We start from the raw sequence: 18,678 nt of genomic DNA, 5'->3' as shown, positions 1-18,678 counted from the left end.
CACAAAAGAAAGTGTTCATACAGAAGATAAACTACAAAAGATAAACTGAGAGATTCAAAATACATGCAAAAGTTTAAAAGCAAATAATACTATTTGTTAAATACCTTCTACATGATTTCCTTCTGGGAACTCAGGTTCTTTAGATGATATCTTGCTTACTTCTTCTGATTTAATCATTTGCTGAGGACTTTTAGCTCTGGATAAAAAGCATCCAAAAGTCAAACTGCTCAGACGTTGACCTTCTGAAGGTTTTGGTAGAGAGACAGTGGAGAGTTTCTTCCCTTGAACTTCTGCAATAAAATAACTGAGAATTATCATATGTCTTACTAATGGACTACACATGAGTCTAAGGCATACAGACATTTAGATAAATTTCTTCACTGTGCAAGGAAAAAAGTCAAAATTTCATTCCTTATTCCAGAAGATTCCTTTATGTCAAACACCACATGTGAATCATGGAGCCTTTGAGAAAGTGCTATATTTTAAAATTGTTATATGCTCAAAATATGTTTTCTGAAAGTTTAGAAGAAAAGAATGTAATCCCATTATAAAATGTCAGCCCTAACAGAAAAGTAGATTACAGTATGCTAGTATAAGCTGCAATCATCTAGGAACATTAGGAGCAGCAGAGTTTAAGTAGAACCTGCTTACTCAATAATCCTAGCATCTGAGGGTAGCAAGGAAGTGATGGGCATCTCAGCTGCCAAGGTAACCTGGGGAGAACTGGATTTAAATGAAAGCAGAACCTTTTACTAAAATTCTAATCTAATGCCTCACTGCGGTTTAGAGTAACTCCAGTTCTCAAAGTTATGCCAATAAAGGGAAGGTTCTAGTAGGCCCCGCCCCACTAAAAAAATCCTGCCAAGACAGATTTTTCTAAGACCTAGTCTAACTCCACTGAAGAAGGTCCATCAACAGGTTAGTTGTAAGATGGTTTATTCTTTTGCTCTTAGAAACTGACATGCCAAAGAGGGATTGTGAGCTCTATTAGTAGAGGAAACAGACCAAACCATAGATGTATTCAGTCCCAAGCTATTAGTGGAAAAATATCATAGGTATCCAGATACCATATTTTAGACTTCTAAATCCTGTGAAGAAGGCAGATGGGGAGCAGGCTCATTTTTTCTGTCCCTTAAGAGAGATGCTCTAAGCTGCCTCTACAGAAAGAAGAGGCAGAGAACAAAATAAAGGAAGATAGAACAAGATAAAAGTTCTCCAGTTGGACTTGGAGTTAAAAAACAATCAATTTTAAATCCTCATCAAGTCTTTAGCTATATGATTCTGGACAAGTCACTGACCCTCTTTCTCTTTGTCTCAATTCCTCCTCTATAAAATGAAAAGAATGGCTTCAATGACTCCTAAGGACCTTTCTAACTTTAAATCTGATTAGGAAATCACCTAATTATGATTTTGCCTCATCAGCAATGGTAAGCAACTCACCATAGTTTGCTAAGCACTTTACTTTTCTACCTGGTTCCTATAAGGCTACTTCTCCTTGGCAGCTCCCTTTATGCATTATTTTCCCTCATTAGAATGGAAGCTCCTTGATGAGGGCAGGAACTCTCTTTTCTTTATTTTGTATTCCTGTACTTAGCATGGTGTCTAAAAAAATGCTTAATAAATATTTTATCTATTATTTTAAGGCAGTTTTCCAAGGAATTTATTATACCTGTACTCTGGGAAAACTTCTAGAGATCTGATTAATTTCAAAATGCACTGATAATAATTTAAAGTAGTCAAGAGGGTACCACAAAGCATCTAGGTATTTTAATTGTGATCATTCATTTCAATCTTATTAATGACTAATCTGTCAAAGGATCATAGATTTGGAGCTAGAAAAGGATCTCCTAAGTCACCTAGCTCTGTTCTTCATTTTACAATTGTAGAGATTGAGGTAAAGAAAGACTAAAGACACACAGATAGTAAATGCCAGACTCATGATTTGAACTAATTCTCTGGCTCTAAAATTCAAGACCCTTTCTATCATTCCATGCCTCCATCTATCTCTGATACAGATCGTTCTTCCATATACATATATAATATATGCATGTACACACACACACATACACACACACACACATACACACATACACACACATTATATAGCTTTCTTTTTTTTTTAAAAGACAATATTGACCAGGAGTTTTTGTCCTGTTCTATCTATTTTTAGGAAGGATACCTTAGGTAAAATATTGCTTATACTATGGTTAGTGTATTGATTGGTTTTGCTCAAATATTTTTTCCTTATTTCTTTTTCAGTCTATTATAGGAGATGACTTGCTAGGGAGGTGAGAGGGGAAGAGATATATTCAGAAATGTAATATGTAAACATTATGTCAAAACTATAATTTAAAAAAGAAAATTAGCAAGTCTGAAAAAATGTATGGTTGAATAGTACTTGAATTTTACCTTGAAGTTGTTTTTTTAAGAATAAAAAAAGGACTGAATTAATGAATGTTTTTTAAAAAAGATGATTTTTTTTAAAAGGAAAGTGATTAAGTTTTTAATAGCTACCAATGTAACCTGGTGGGTAATTGTCAGCAGTGGAAGTAAAGCATCTTAGAAAGAAATAATAGCATTTAAGAGGCATCCCTATCAAATCTAACCTATTTCGGCAATAGCAAATGGTAAATTCACCCCTTAAAATTTTGTCATAGAATCTTAGACCAGACACTAGATCAAATGCTTTCTGTTATTAAGTAGAATATATATATATATATATATATATAATTTTATACTCATACAGATATATACATATACTATGTGTATAGAAATGTTATCTTCCATTCTGCCCCCAACACTAGAACTTACATAGTGATTTGTTCAGTTATTCATATGTATTTTATAAATGATTCTGCATTGCTAAAAAATCATTTAAAACTCTTTTCATTCCATGTCATTATGTCTGAAATCAAACTCAACATTTTACTTAGTCCTTCCTGACTTTCCTATTTCTATCAATGGAATCAGCGTCATCTCAGTCACCTAAGTTAGAAAATTCTGAGTCATTTTTTGACTTCTGTTTCTCCCTTATGCCCACAATCATTCTTTTTTTCTCCATTTCCACTGCAAACACACCTTTCCTCCTTTCCTGAACTATTGCTATAGCTTCTAATTGGTCTTCTTATCTATACTTTCTCCCTTCCTTCAATACATCCTACACAGTTGCCAGATTAAGCTTCTTACAGTGTAACTAATTATATTACACCTTACTTAAAAACCTTCAGTGGCTACTCATTAATTACCGAATAAAGCATAAATTCCTCTATCTGACATTCAAGGTCATCTATAATTTGTTCCCAACAAAGGGCACCGTATCTTCTCATTCTTTGAATCCCATATGGTATCTAGCTCAGTACATTCATTCATTCATTAAACAAATGTTCACTAAGCAAAACATCTTGCTAGATATTGAAAAATACAATGAAAAGAATGAAATAATCCTGTTCATTCTATATAAAACAGGGAGATATAATATGTACACAAGTAAATAAAAATATATTAAGTAATCCAGGATCATCTCATGGATTGAGTAGATCATTTATGGTATCATTTAAGAAGAGGAGAGCTTTGAAGGAAGCTAGGGATTCCATAAGGGTGAAAGGCATAAAAGAAGGATTTGGAACATTGTGTAGGGGAAAAGCTAGGAAGCTAGTCTAAATGGAAAAGAGTAGATCAAGGGGAAATAACTTGAAATAGGGTGGTAAAGTAAGTAAAAACCAAATTTTATGCGAGGGGGGAGAGCTGGTAATGGGGGGTGGATGTTAAATGACAAGCTGAAAATTATACATTTTCTCCAAGATTGTAGAGTGAATAGAGAGTTGGACTAAAGGTCAAGAAGACAGGAGTTCAAATCCAGTCTCAGATACTTTCTAGTTGTATATGTGACTCTAGACAAGTTATTTCCACTATCTCAAACTCAGTTTCCTTATCTGTAAAATATAAATAAAAACTGCTTCTGTTGTAAGGATCAAATGAGATAACATATAGTGCTTCTCAAACCTTAAAATACTATATAAATGCTAGCTACTATTGAAATTCTAGCTATTATCCTAGAATCAATGGGAAATCATTGAGGATTTTTAGAGGGAAATGGTCAAACCTGTGTTTCATGAATAACTACTTGGTAGCTGAGTGGAGAATAGAATGGACAGAAGAGAAAATGGAGGTAAGAATAGTCTATCAATTAAGAGGATAGAATGCCATCCCTGGTTCAGGAAGACTTGAGCTCAAATCTGGCCTCAGATACTTACTAGCTGTGCGACCCTAAGCAATTCACTTTATCCTCTAAGCCTCAGTTTCTTCATCTGTAAAATTAGTTGGAGAAGGAAATGGCAAAACACTCAAGTATCTTTACCTAGAAAATATTCAGATATTACCAAAAACAACTGAACAACAACAGCAAAGCACTTGTTATATACCTAGGCACTGTATTAAGTGCTTAAGATACAAAAAAGATAATGCTAATTTTAGTGGGAGGAACCTATAAAAGGAATAGAATATAAAAGAACATAAAAAAGGAATAGAAAAGCAGGAGAATAGAGGAAAGAGGAATAGGGGAATGGTGTCACTAGGTAGATAGAAGCAAGACAGTCAAGATTTGGCAACTGGTCGGATTTGAGAAAGGGAATATTCAAGGATGACTTCAAGGTTGTACATCTGGCTTGCTAGAAGAATAATGTCAGCAGCAAGTTTGGGTAAGCTTAAAAGGATAAAGTTTTGGGAGAAATATGAGTTTTTTTATCAGTCATTTTAATCAATTCCCCTTTGAGTTTCAGGCATATTCAATTTGGAATACTTATGGGATATCCATATGAAGGTTTTCTTGTATGGAACTAGAATGGAGGAGAGACATTAAAGGTAAATAAAGAAATCTGGGGAGTCCTCTGCCTTGAGATCATTCCAAGACCCCTGGGTGATAAGTTAATGAAGAGAGAAAGTATACAAATAGAAGAGTGCCCAGAATAAGAACTTAGAGATATGCCATTGGATGTAAGGGAAAAAAAAGAGGAAGAGGAAGAAGAGGAAGAGGAAGAGGAAGAGGAAGATTAATAATAAGCAAAGGAGCCTGAGAAATTGTCAAAAGGGAGAATGAAAGTCAAGGAAGAACAATATCATAGAGACCAAGGGAGGATGAAAAATATTTGTGATGTTGAATAAGTATCCTCATTGATGGTAATAAATCTTCAACCCTCCTTAGAGATGGATTTGATTATAGTCAAAAATCACTTAGAAGCAAGTAATCAAGCAGGATAATATCATTTTCCATTTAAAAGTGAGATGCCACTATAAGGAAATAAAAGCAATTTTCTTATATGGTTCACAAATCAATTTGAGGGCAATTTCAAAAGAGAATATCTAAAAGTATTTTGAGTCAATGACGGCATCTTTGGAGCATGTTTAGCATCCCTCTAAACAAATACATTGAAGAGCAACATTCAGTTACATGAGTTCAGGTTTTTTTCCATTTTTTTTAAAAAACTCATTCTCACATTTTAGGTTCATATTTTATTCAGTGTTCATTATGTCTAAAAAGTGCATAAGAATGAAAACAAGAGTTCTTTATATCTACATATATACCCAAAGTCAGCTACCTTACTTAAAAAAAAAGCCATGTACCTTGCAGTTTTGCCTGTATTGTTCTTATTTCTTCAGTTTGGTTTTGGTTGATCAAACGAAGGTTCTGATTCTCCACTTCCAGCTAAAAGCACACAATGTAATTCAGTTCTACTTGGGTAATATTTCTAAAATGAATTTGTAGATTACCATACACAGATAATATAGGTACTTCCTTACTCTCAGCTTCGATCTAAGTAAGCAAAGGCAAAAAAATGAAGGCTGAGCAATTATCAGGTGAAATTGGTCAACAGTCTGTCAACTTAGAAAATTATGGTCTCTTATTTTTTTCTTTTTTTCCTCTGCAAAGCAGATTCATCTCAGTGATCCAGATAATTGCCCTAAGTCTTCACCTGACTACAGCTCTATAAATACAGGCATTTAAAAATGACTACAAATAATACTGAAAAAATTTTTGCCACTTACTTTATCATATAAGCTAAACATTTTCTGATATTTAAATGCTTTAAATATCAATATCATATTATAGTCTTACAAGTTCTATAATTCATTTAAATTTTATTTATAATTAACAAATTAGGACTGACATTTCCAATGACAACTTGTCATACATATGTTCAATACTATTGTTTTTTTTTTTAATTCAGGAAAAGCCATTGAAATTTAATCTCTCTTTTACAAATTTACCAAAAGACAGCAGCACCACCAACTGACCAAAATTTTGCATTTCATTCAGAATCATCACATTTTTCTGTGACTTTTCTCTTCAAAAGGAACAAAAATGAAAGCTAAATACCTCTTGTAGTTTGACTGTCACCCATTCTTTAATCTTGGCTGCTTTTTCTTCTATTATTTTGGCCTCTTGTATTCTTATTTGTTTCTGAAATCACATTAGCAATTCATCAATGAGATGAAAACACAAACAATCCAATCTAGGAAGTAATAGAAAGAATTAGAGCGAGGAGCCTTGGTTTGGATTTCCCACTCTGACACTAATAGTTGACACATTTTGGATGAGTCATCTGATCTCTCAAATTCTCAGTTTCTTTTTTTTAATTTTTAATTTTATTTAAGGCAATGGGGTTAAAGTAACTTGCCCAAGGTCACACAGCTAGGCAATTAATAAGTGTCTGAGGCCACATTTGAACTCAGGTCCTCCCCTCTCCAGGACCGATGCTCTATCCACTGCACCACCTAGCTGCTCCTCAAAATCTCAGTTTCTTAATCTATAAAATGGGAATACTATGTGCAGTACCTACCTTAATAAGATAGTTGTGAGAGAATGTGCATGATAAACCACAAAATGTGAATAGTTTTATTCATACCACCAGCTGCTGTAATTTGATCCTTCCCTTACTGGTGGTAGTAGAGCAGTTATAATATTGCTATTTATTAGAAAGGACTTTTGGAAGAATGCTAATAATATATACCCATAATAATTTCTGGTAGATTGACTTAATATTTTTTATCAGTCATTTTAATCAATTCCCCTTTGAGTTGTTATGTGTATATAGACTTATATACCTACATAGATATACTCACTTATACATATATAAAATACTTATTTATCTATATCACACACACACACATATATATATGTAATATAGCTGGATATATGTATGAATGTGAATATATGAATAGGGTATATAAAATCTATTTAACATATATGTTCATATACTGTATATGTGTCTACACATGTATATATGTGATAAAGATCTCTATCTTTGAATGAATATATATATGCATGTATGTATGTAATAAGGATGATGTTGGGAAATCTTCTGATCTGCTAGACAGAAGCACCTCCCACTGGATAGGGAATGGGCTCTAGTTCCTTTACATAGGACCTGTTCTGATCCTTTCCTGAAAGATTGCACCTTGTTAAAATGACCCAGCCATTCCTAATTGGTCACAAGTGATGGATGATGGTGTCAAAGATGATTGATCATAGAGTCAGGGAGAACTGAGGCAAAAGAAGCTACTCCCCTAGATTTTCAGCAAAAGTCTCATGGGCTCTTTTATGGGAGGAGGAGGAGGGAATTTCTCTCCCTTCCTCTTCTCCAGCAGCAGCAGCAACAACAGCTACAACCCAATGAAATGTCCTTCCTCCTCATCTCTGCCTCCTAGTTGGAAGGACGCTATTGCTGATCCCTTAATACTGATGCCTTCTATCTGTTCATTATTTCCTATTTATCCTGTCTATATTTTTGTACATAGTTGTTTCCATTTTTTCTCCCCCAATAGACTGACTGAGAATGAGGACTTCTATTTTTCCTTTTTTTCATATTCCCAGCACATACTGGCACACATAGGGCACTTTAATGACTAAATGACTGACATGGACATGGTGTTCCCTAGGCTATCTTGAGGCCTTAGCTTCATTTTCCTTTTTTGCTTGGGTTCAAACCCCACTTTTGATACTTTACTACCTACCTATGTGACTTTGAAATAAGTCACTGACCTTCCTCAGCCTCAGTTTCCTCATCTGTAAAATGAGAAATTTGGATTAGATGATCTTTCATCTATGGTCTTGTGACTAACATAGCTGCCTCCTGCTAAAAGGATAACCCAACAAAGGTGAGAGAAATGTGTCTAGGTTCCAAGTGCCACATTTTTGGAAGGATACTGGTAAACAGGAATATTCAGAGTACATTAATTGGCAGGTTTAGGGGACTAGACAACAGGTCATCAGCTGAAGAAGTTTTAGTCTGGAAGAGGCTCCAGGGAGTACATGATAGCTGCATTAAAAGTATTTGCAGACTTGTCATGTGGAAGAGGCATTAACTCAGAAAGTAGAACTAGGAGCAATGAGTGGAAGTTGCAGAGAGGCAGATTTATTTTTAATTTATGAGAAAAAATTTTTTTTAACAATTAGAGCTCTCAAAGATGAAATGAGTTCCCTCAGGATATTAGGGAGGGTGAACATCCATAGAAAAAGCATTTATTTCAAATCTAGGACTTAACCAGATAAGAAGGCCTGCAACATCTAGTATTCAACTAAAGACCAAAGGCTAGACATCCAAAGAATGATTTAGCATCTCATCACATCCAGACAGGGATATGGACCTTTATATATGAATACACTGACCCCCTTTCCCTTTGTTCTGTCTCCCCTTCCCTAGATTATTTGTGTTTCTCTGTGTTTGTGTGTGTGTGTGTGTGTGTGTGTGTGTGTGTGTGTGTGTGTGTATTGAGACTTGGAAGAAAAGATTCAAGAGGGGGGAACTAAGAAATACTAAGGATGAGAGCCTACATTTTTGAACAAAGGAGTAGTTCAGTCTTCTTCTGCAAGCTTTCTTCTTTGTTTATTATTTTAACCCTCAATATGTTTCTCTGAAGAACTTAGTAGTAAAACTCTTACAACACAAGTGAGGATTGTTTGCTGTTTCTAGAAGAATATTCTTGGGTCCTCTCCTACAGGCAAAGCCAGGAAGCTTAGGAAAATCCATATAAAGGGGAATAAGTGAGCCAAGGTCTGGGGTTTTCTGGTAAAAGAAAAATGGGAGAAAAAAATGGAGTAGCACCCACAAAGGCTAAAAACAAAACAAAAAAACTGAAGGTCAAGTCTATTTTCAAACAAATCCCTTCACTGCCTTCATATTGCCAGGAAAGACAAAAAGTGAGAAAAGGTAGTCAAGAAATAAATGAGAAATAAAAATATACATAATTATTTCTAGACACAATAAGAACTACTCTCTCCATAAAATTCAGAAATGTAACTGTTAAATTTGAAAGAAAAGCAAGCCATTTTAAAAATTCCTTAAAGAAAGGTTAGTTTCAAGAGATATTTTTAAAAAAAGTACAAAAGGAGCTATTCTTAGAAAAAGTAAAATTTTAGGGTGACTATACTGAAAAAAATTGTTATTCAAATAATATCAATTCTTAATATGATTTATTTTTAAATACCCCATAACTGCAAACACTGACAAACAAAACCAATATAGGCATGTTGTTCACAGATGTTCACTACAAATATAAGCAACAAAGAACATATTCCATAACTTTCCCAATTTCTTAATGGATCACAGATTTAGAGATGTAGGGAATCTTAAAGGACATGGTACCACAAGACCATAGTTACAGAGCAATAAGGTTGGAAGGGACAAAGGGTCATCTAATATACTTCATTTTTCTGATGGGAAATCTGTGGCCTAGAAAAGGAGAAGAGACTTACCCAAGGTCATATAAGTAGTAAGTGGCAGAGAACCCAGGTTCTCTGACTACAAAATGTTTCCATGAAGCAGTACTTTTAGTACTATGAATTAGAAGTGAAAATCCAAAAACAAAGGTTTGTTTCAGAAATAAGCATTTCCATGAAAAAGATCTATAATAACAAATTCTTTCTTCTTTAAAAAAATAAATGTTTTCTTCTTTACAAAAACACAGAAACCCTAAAACTTATGAAGTTTCTCTGCATCCAATTTGTGCTTGATTTTACCTTAGGATTAGCCCACACTTAAGAACAAGAAAAATCCCATTTTTTTGTAATTTTTTTGTAGCCATATTTACTAATACATATATTGTACTTTCACTGGCTGACATCAAATCCATCATTTCTAACCCCAGTTTTCTCACCAACATGTAAAAATGCACTCAAGTTTCTTCTTTCTCTTCTTGGTGACTGTGAATAAAGAAATTCATTCATTCATATTGGCACTTAGTAGAATTTTGATCACTAACCTGTTCTTCAAGTTGGAGTTCCAAGTTCTGTATGATGTCATCCTTTTCCTGGAGTAGAGTCTCCAGATCTTGACACTTTTTATATAATCTGGTCTCAGCTTCACTTGTTTGAATATTAGCTGCTTTTAATTTCTCCTCCATGGCCTGCACCTAATTAAGGTGAAACATGAAAGATTTTATTTGGAATGAACATCCATATAAATACTTACAACAAAAGTCACTATTGTATTGCACTTTTAATCTTGTTCTGACATTGGAAATGCTTAATAACAATAGTAATAGTAACAAACTAGCATTTCTATAGTACTTTGAAGTTTCCAAAGCAAATTCATAAGACCCTCAAAAGATCCCTATGAGACAGGTACTCTTATTATATATATTATCCTCATTTTACAGATGAAAGAAACTGAGGCACAGAGAGTAAATAACTTGTCCAGGATTGCATAGCTAAATGACTGTCTGCATTAGGATCTGAATTCAGGTCTTTCTGATATCAAGTCCCATACTCTAGCCACTATACCAAATTGATTAATGGTTCCTAAAAAGTCCTTCAGAGATACATGACCTCTGCATGTATACAGAACTCAACCCCCCCACTTTCTTATCTATTAGACAATCAGAAACTCCAAAAATTATAAAATATGCTTTCATTAAATTTTCTATAGAAGATGCATTCAATGCACTGGAGGACCTTCCTTCCTTTAGATGTTTTTGTATTTTAAAGGACTTCAATAAAGTACTTAGGATCTCTCTACCTCTCATGTTCTTTTCTAGTCATATATAAAGAGAGTCATAAAGAAAAAACAACTTGGTGAGCTTCTAGATACTTAAATGTCATACTAAAAACTTCACAAAATGAGATTATTTTTGCAATAGAGTTTATCTTGCTATCTTAAACATTCCTAGTAGATTACTGTTGTAGAAAATTCGCATGATTTTATTGTGGTATTGAAAATACACATAACTTTTCCCCCTCATCCTTCTAAAACACAAAAAATGATGTATTGTCCTAATTTATTTACTAAAAATAGAAAAAGAAAAATATGAAAAAATGAATAATTCAGGGAAAAGACAAGATTGAAACTGCGTGAATCAACAAAATAAGGGACTAGATATGTTCAACAGGAAAGACATTTATAAATGAAAATGGAGAGAAAAAAGAAAAAAAAGCTAAAAAGTCAAACATGAAAGAAACAAGAGAAGGGAAAAAAGAAGATGAATGCCAATGTCAAAGTAGAGTTTTCTAGGGGGCAACTAGGTGGTGCAGTGGATAGAGTGCTGCCCTTGGAGTCAGGAGGATCTGAGTTCAAATCCAGACTCAGACACTTAATAATAATAATTGCCTAGCTTTGTGACCTTAGGCAAGCACTCTTAATACTATTGCCTTAAATAAATTTTAAAAATACTTACTCAGTTGTGTGACCTTAGGTAAGTCATTTAACCTCACTGCCTTGCAAAAACAAAAACAAAAAAGTAGAATTTTGATTTTAGGGAAGTTATCAATAAAGAGTGTGGATTCCATCTGGATTCCCCCTACCCCCCGTGTCCTATCTAGTGATATTAAATAGCTGGAAGTGTCATGTATCTATTTGCTTGTGACTTGTGCCTGCCCACATTGTGTGGTCATGTGTATATGTCCTCCCTTCTTCTCCTAACCTGTGATTTTCATGGGAGCATATGATTCCTAATGAGAAAACTCCTATCAATGACTTAGTCTTTGGGAGCTACCTAAAGGGCTGACAATTAGGTAATTGGCTCAGATTCATGCAGACAAGACATTAAATGAATTCCATGGCATTTATTTAGCCCTTACTATTATGGGGTAAGTATTCTGCAAGTAATTTTATTTTATTTTATTTTTTTTGCAAGGCAATGGGGTTAAGTGGCTTGCCCAAGGCCACACAGCTAGGTAATTATTAAGTGTCTGAGACCAGATTTGAATCCAGGTACTCCTAGCCGCCCTGCAAGTAATTTAAAAAAAATGTTAATATTTCTATCCTTTTGCTTTTTAGCTTCCTTCTTATCATTTCTTTTTTTTAAAGATTTTTTTTTATTTTGAGTTTTACAATTTTCCCCTAATCTTACTTCTCTCCCCCAGCCCGCCACAGAAGGCAATCTGCTAGTCTTTACATTGTTTCCATGGTATACATTGATCCAAGTTGAATGTGATGAGAGAGAAATCGTATCCTTAAGGAAGAAACAAAGTATAAGAGAGAGCAAAAATCAGACAATAAAATATTAAGTTTTCTTTTCTAAATTAAAGGTATTAGTCCTTGGTCTTTGTTCAAACTCCACAGTTGTTCTCTGGATACAGATGGTATTCTCCATTGCAGAGAGCCCCAAATTGTCCCTGATTGTTGCACTGATGGAATGAGCAAGTCCATCAAGGTTGAGCATCAGCCCCATGGTGCTGTTAGGTGTACAGTGTTTTTCTGGTTCTGCTCATCTCACTCAGCATCAGTTCATGTAAATCCATCCTGGCTTCCCTGAATTCCTGTCTCTTCTGGTTTCTAATAGAATAATAGTGTTCCATGACAAATATATACCCAGTTTGCTAAGCCATTCCCCAATTGAAGGACATTTACTTGATTTCCAATTGTTTTCTACCACAAACAGGGATGCTATGAATATTTTTGTTCAGGTGATGTTTGTACCCTTTTTCATCATCTCTTCAGTGTATAGACCCAGTAGTGGTATTGCTGGATCAAAGGGTATGCACATTTTTATTGCCCTTTGGGCGTTGTTCCAAATTGCTCTCCAGAAAGGTTGGATGAGTTCACAGCTCTACCAACAATATAATAGTGTCCCAGATTTCCTACAACCCTTCCAACAATGATCATTGTCCTTTCTGGTCAAATTGGCCAGTCTGAGAGGTGTGAGATGTTATCTCAGAGATGCTTTAATTTGCATGGATCACTTTGATCTCATCTGTAAAGTGCTTTTGCATATCCTTTGACCATTTGTCAATTGGGGAATACCTTTTTTTTTTTAAATTTGACTCAGTTCTTTGTATATTTTAGAAAAGAGTCCTTTATCAGAAATACTAGTTGTAAAGATTGTTTCCTAGTTTACTACACTACTTCTTCCTTCTCAGCATTTCTCATACAAAAATGTCATCTTCCTCCAGCAAATAATGGGAAAAAGCAAAGGGTTAGGAAGTGGAAGGGGGAAAAGGGAAAGCTTCCAAATGTTGTTGAGTGAGAAACTAAAACACCAAGAGTAAAGTTCCTCTTAGATGTTTATCCACAAAGTGATATGGAATTATGAGTTTTGAAATTTAGGGGACTTAAATAGAGAGGGGACAGAATAGAACATGCCCTAGGGAAAGAAGAGGCATAGTAGGGAGTAAAAGCAAAGAATCTCAAATAAAGCAAAAAAAAATACTACTTCTGGAAAATAAACTGAATGAATCCCTACTCAAGACTCCAAAATCTTTGGCAATTGGCTTCCTGAAGCTTACATGAGACAGGGGACTCAGGTTATTTTAGCTTTACAGCATGAATGCCACCTTTCATCCATGGGTTTTCTGTAAATGCGAATTCATCTCAGAAGCCAAGAAGGAAGGAAAAGAAAACTAAGAGAAAAAAACACATTAATAGCAATATCCTTAAGATTTCAACTGTTTATCCTGAGTTTGAACCTATGAGTTACCTTGAATATCATTTTGTCCAAATCCATCACTGTACCCAGTTTTAGAGAGATAAAGTGATTTGCCAAATGTTATAAAGTAAATGTTAGAACTATGATCTGAAACCAGGTCTTTTAAGTCCAGATTCAAAGCTTGCTACACTACATCACACTGCCCAAATTGTGAGCTCAGCAACATTAAAAACACTATTTTTAGTTGTCTGTTTCTGACGATGTACTTAAGACAATGGGAGATGCACCACAGTACTCTCTTAGTCCTATCAGAAACAAAGTTATGTCTAATATGATGTAGCCACTTGCATCCAGGGCACTCTCCAGTTGTGGAGATGAAGCAAGAGGAGCTTGCTCAAAGCCTTGAGGATAAACTGAAGGGGAAGGTAGGTGGTGCACTGGCCCTGGAGTCAGGAGGACCTGAGTTCAAATCTGACCTCAGACACTGAATGATTACCTAGCTGTATGAACTTGGGCAAGTCACTTAACCCCATTGCCTTGTAAAAGAAAAAAAAGGATAAATAGCAACAGAAAAACCTAAAGTAAATGAATGCAGAGGGAAGTCATACCTGATGCTTGACCCAACATCTTCCAGAGCCATGCCAAATCCAGTTTGTGGCATTGTAAGACCTGACTTCAGGAATAACCGCTATAGATGCATAAACTGTCATTCAGAGGTCATGGGTTTTTTTTAATGCTAGGGACAAAAATAATTTGGGAATTCCTAAACTGATCAACTCTTGATAAGCTGGTTAAGTATGAGGCTTTTGTTTCAGATAAGGCTACAAATGAAGTCTTCTTTGTGCATATTTTTCAGACTAGACCAAAGTCTTTGGAGACATAAACAATCTTTCATACCACTGCCTGGAGCAAAGAAATCCCCTGACAAGAATGACTCTCACTCTCTCATGAAGAAGAGTATGAAAGAGGCCATGAATTCACTAGGCCTGCCTCTCACAATATTCCATACCACTTGTAGTTCCAAAATGTCTGGATGCCAGGGCACTCTGAGAAACCAGGGGTCATTTTTGGATATGCTATCAGAGTTTCAGCAAGCAGACAGCTCAGTTCCATTTATTTTTCCATGGCCTGAACTGCATAGTTATCTCAATGATTCAGAGTTTGTATAAAGTAAAATCACAGACAAATCAAAACTGGATGCTAAATCAATTTCCAATCATCTGCAATGAAATAGCCACCGGACAGGGAGTACAAGCCCTTTACCTCCTATTGGTTCTATTCTTCGATCGCTAGCTGATGTAACTGCTGTGACTATTCTTTCAATCAATTGACTAACAATATTTAAGGGCCTACCTAACCTGCCAGGTAATGAACTCTCAATATAGCCTTTCACTGCTAAGCCGACACTGGAACATCTTGTTGTCACCCCCTTAACCTATAGTAGTCCTAGAATTTTCTAAACTAAACTTGGAGGTCCACCAAGATCCTAGATCTTTTTACCCTCTGCAGCTGAAGGAAACAGTAGCTTGCCCACTTTTTAATTACCCATAACCCTACTATGGATTAACAAGCAATATCAAAAATTCGATGTATTTTTGAGCAAATGGTGATTAAAGCACTCCCTATATGCCAAGTTCAAACACATGAATAAAAATTTATGATTATTCCAATATGAAAAATACATTTAATAAGTTTTTAATTCTAGATTACTTTCTATTTATTTATTTATTTATTTATTTGTTTGTTTGTTTGTTTGTTTATTTAAGATTTGCTGAAAGTTCATTATCCATTCCAATCACTATTTTTTTGGCAAATTATTATGGAATTTATGCAAGGAGGCCAGGATACTTCTTAGGGAATAAAGGAATCAAGGATTATTTAAAATACTATAAAATGGGAGATTGCAGAATATGCTAAAGTAATCTGGTATTCTGGGTAATAGGATTCCTATAGTCTTATCAAGAATGTGTATCAAGAGGGGAAGCTAGATGGCACAGTGGATAGAGCACCAGCACCGGAGTAAGGAGTACCTGAGTTCAAATCTGACCTCAGACACTTAATAATTACCTAGCTGTGTGGCCTTGGGCAAGCCACTTAACCCCATTGCCTTGCAAAAACAAAAACAAAAACAAAAAACAAAAAAAAAGAAGGGAGAGGAGGAAGTAGCCCTGGAAAAGCTCTAGGTGACTGACAAAAAAGAAGGAACCCCAAGCAAGAAGGACTCCTGGGATGTGAGTAGACCTAAATTAATGACAATGAAAAATCATCACCCATTTGGTGCCTGTTATCCAATCAGCCAAAGGGTATGTGATCCCTGACTTAGCTACCCTAGGCCAAATTTCTCGTTACATCCTCTGTATAGTCTTCCATGGTGATAATGACTGATCTCTGTTTTCCTGAACATAACCTTCACTTTGCTCATATGGTTCTCTATCCCTGGAATGTTTGGCTTTGGCTGAAATTCTTCCAATCCATGAAGGCCACCACCTCTAGGAAGCCTTTCCTGATCCTTCCAGGGGATTCTTTGGCACTCTCAAGGACTTTGATTTGTATATCCACTGGAACATAAGCTCCTAGAGAGTAAGCACTAGTTATTGCCTTTCTTTGTATCGCTATCTAACATACAGTAGGTGCTTAATAAATGATTATTGGTTGACCGCTTGTAATTACTATTGTTATTATTCTTATTTGTGTTGGTATCTTAATTGCAAATTCTTTTAGGTATTTCTTATGCATTTCTGGAGTTCCCTTAGCTTTCAGGGCAGAGATTTATGTACAGAACTTAATGTTTATTGAACTTAAATCATTAAAATTTCATTGGTGAAACATAAGATCTTCTGCACCTATGAAACCTTAACAGAGTGTTTGGAGAGAAGGCCAGAATGGAGCCGAACCAGTTTTAGCTGTCCACTGTTTTAAGCCTTGAAACATTCCTCCATTGTTCATATAAATAAAGTTGTTAAAATTTCAGATGTGGTTCACTAAGAAAGGAGAAGATGAATTTGAGTAACAGATAGGCTACAGTCCCATGGGCACTGTTAAGGATACAGCAAAACGTTCAGTCACTATAAATCATTAACATTTATTCAGGCCTGCAAAGGCCAATAACCTGATACAGCTCATACTTGAGAATGTATTCATTCTTTGTTCTCATTTCCTGTTAGCTTTAAAATTCCATTTAGGGCAATAAAGGAAAAGAATCCCTACTAGAAAATAAAAAAAAAATAGAAACTTTGCTTATTCAAATGTTTAAAGAGAACTGTGGATTTTGACTAGTTAGGGAAAGAAGTTTTTCAATCCTTCATATCTTTTTTAAAAAGTTTTCATTAGAGTTGTGCGTCTAAAACCACCAGTCATGGTGACGTGTTGATCAGAGATGAAGCACGAAGAATTTGAGGTTGAATTGCAGAGAAAAACTCTACATTTTGACACACAAAAACTTAGCTTAAGCTAAGAAGTTCTGAGTAAACTTTTCAAGGGAAGAAATGGCAGACAGATTTGATTTATTGGAGTCAGCTTCCCTTAGTGTCAAATTAGGGATGTCTTTTAGTAAAATCTACTGGAGAATGGGAAAGAATTGATGTAGGTAAGCAAAAAAATATATTTGATTTAATCTTCTGTATAAGTGAAAGAAGCAATTGTGAGTTACATTTTAAATTCAAAACAGAACCAAACATCTGTATATTAACATGTTTTTTTTAAACAAGGCAATGGGGTTAAGTGACTTGCCTAAAGTCACATAGCTAAGTAATTATTAAATGTCTGAGGCCAGTTTTTAATTCAGGTCCTCCTGATTCCAGGGCCAGTACTCTATCCACTATGTGACCTAGCTGCTCCTTAACATGGTTTTTTAAAAAATCTTTTGATTTTTAGTGTGGATAGTAAAAGGAAAGAGGGAAATGGGAAAATAAATTAAGAAGCATAGAAGGAATAGGAGAGAATAAGAGATAAAGACAGAAAAATCAGAAGCAAAAATAGAATCATAATTAGGATAGTTTTTCCCTGGGACAACTAAATGTATAAAAGCAAAAAATGTTTAATAGATTTTTGTTGAAAGCTCCCATTGTATCACTCCCCTTCCCCACCCCTTCCCTGCCTCCCAAAGTTCCTTAACTTATAAACACATAAAAAAAGAGACACGAAAAAAAATTTTTCACAACTAGTCAATACATTGAAAATATCTACATTATAAACAGTGTTCCACTTCACACTCCTGGGTGCTTTTGTCAAAGGTGTGGGGGAGGTGTCTTTATATCTGTGCTGTGAGGTCAATTGCGTTATCTGTTATTTTATGACGCAAAAACAAAATGCTTATTTTAAAAGATTGTGCCATTTACAATTTTTGTTACATTTACATCTTGATTTTCACTCTTTCATCAGTGAAGGAATAAACCTAGGGCTTACTTAGTAAGAATAACTAAATTAAGTCACCAGGTGGTAGACTTCATCCTGAAGCAACATGAATGCCCCAGCTCCTAAAATGGTGAAACCCAAATTACCCAAATATCTTAGGTTTCTGTTTTCCCACCATAGGGAACTGACCTTGATTCTCTCCCCTCAGAGTCTTGGTGTATTAGATCTCATCCCCCACAGGGAATTGATATCAAAGAATGTTTCCTATTACTCCATTGAATCTGTCTCTATTACTCATTGTACTATTTTCACAAAACACACAGTTGATTTGGGAAATGTTTAGTTGTGATTGCCTAGGCATCAAAATCACTAGTTATAGCCTTAAAAGAGAAAAAGAGAGAGATTCAGAAGTTGACACAAATCAAATCAACACATTTGTTTACTGACTTAACCCAAATGATACTAGTA

General features: G+C 35.1%; 1 protein-coding gene across 4 annotated transcripts in view; it reads right to left on the bottom strand.

The window, feature by feature from the left end:
- PLEKHH2 (pleckstrin homology, MyTH4 and FERM domain containing H2) overlaps nucleotides 1–18,678 on the bottom strand; it is a 124,002-nt gene that overhangs the window by 68,536 nt on the left and 36,788 nt on the right. For 3 of the 4 annotated variants that reach the window (XM_074204804.1, XM_074204828.1, XM_074204812.1), the window contains exons 4-7: nucleotides 10,258–10,407; nucleotides 6,374–6,457; nucleotides 5,620–5,701; nucleotides 105–290 (exon numbers count right to left, since the gene is read on the bottom strand). In XM_074204804.1, coding sequence (XP_074060905.1) covers nucleotides 105–290; nucleotides 5,620–5,701; nucleotides 6,374–6,457; nucleotides 10,258–10,407 — 502 coding nt within the window. Of the gene's footprint in view, nucleotides 1–104; nucleotides 291–5,619; nucleotides 5,702–6,373; nucleotides 6,458–10,257; nucleotides 10,408–18,678 lie in introns of those variants that run through there. The other variant, XM_074204820.1, reaches the window with a different exon arrangement.

This window comes from Macrotis lagotis, chromosome 1 (genome assembly GCF_037893015.1).
Source record: "Macrotis lagotis isolate mMagLag1 chromosome 1, bilby.v1.9.chrom.fasta, whole genome shotgun sequence".
Classification (NCBI taxonomy): domain Eukaryota; kingdom Metazoa; phylum Chordata; class Mammalia; order Peramelemorphia; family Peramelidae; genus Macrotis; species Macrotis lagotis.
Note: the sequence above shows the minus strand (reverse complement) of the source record. Positions and strands in the feature narration are given on the sequence as shown.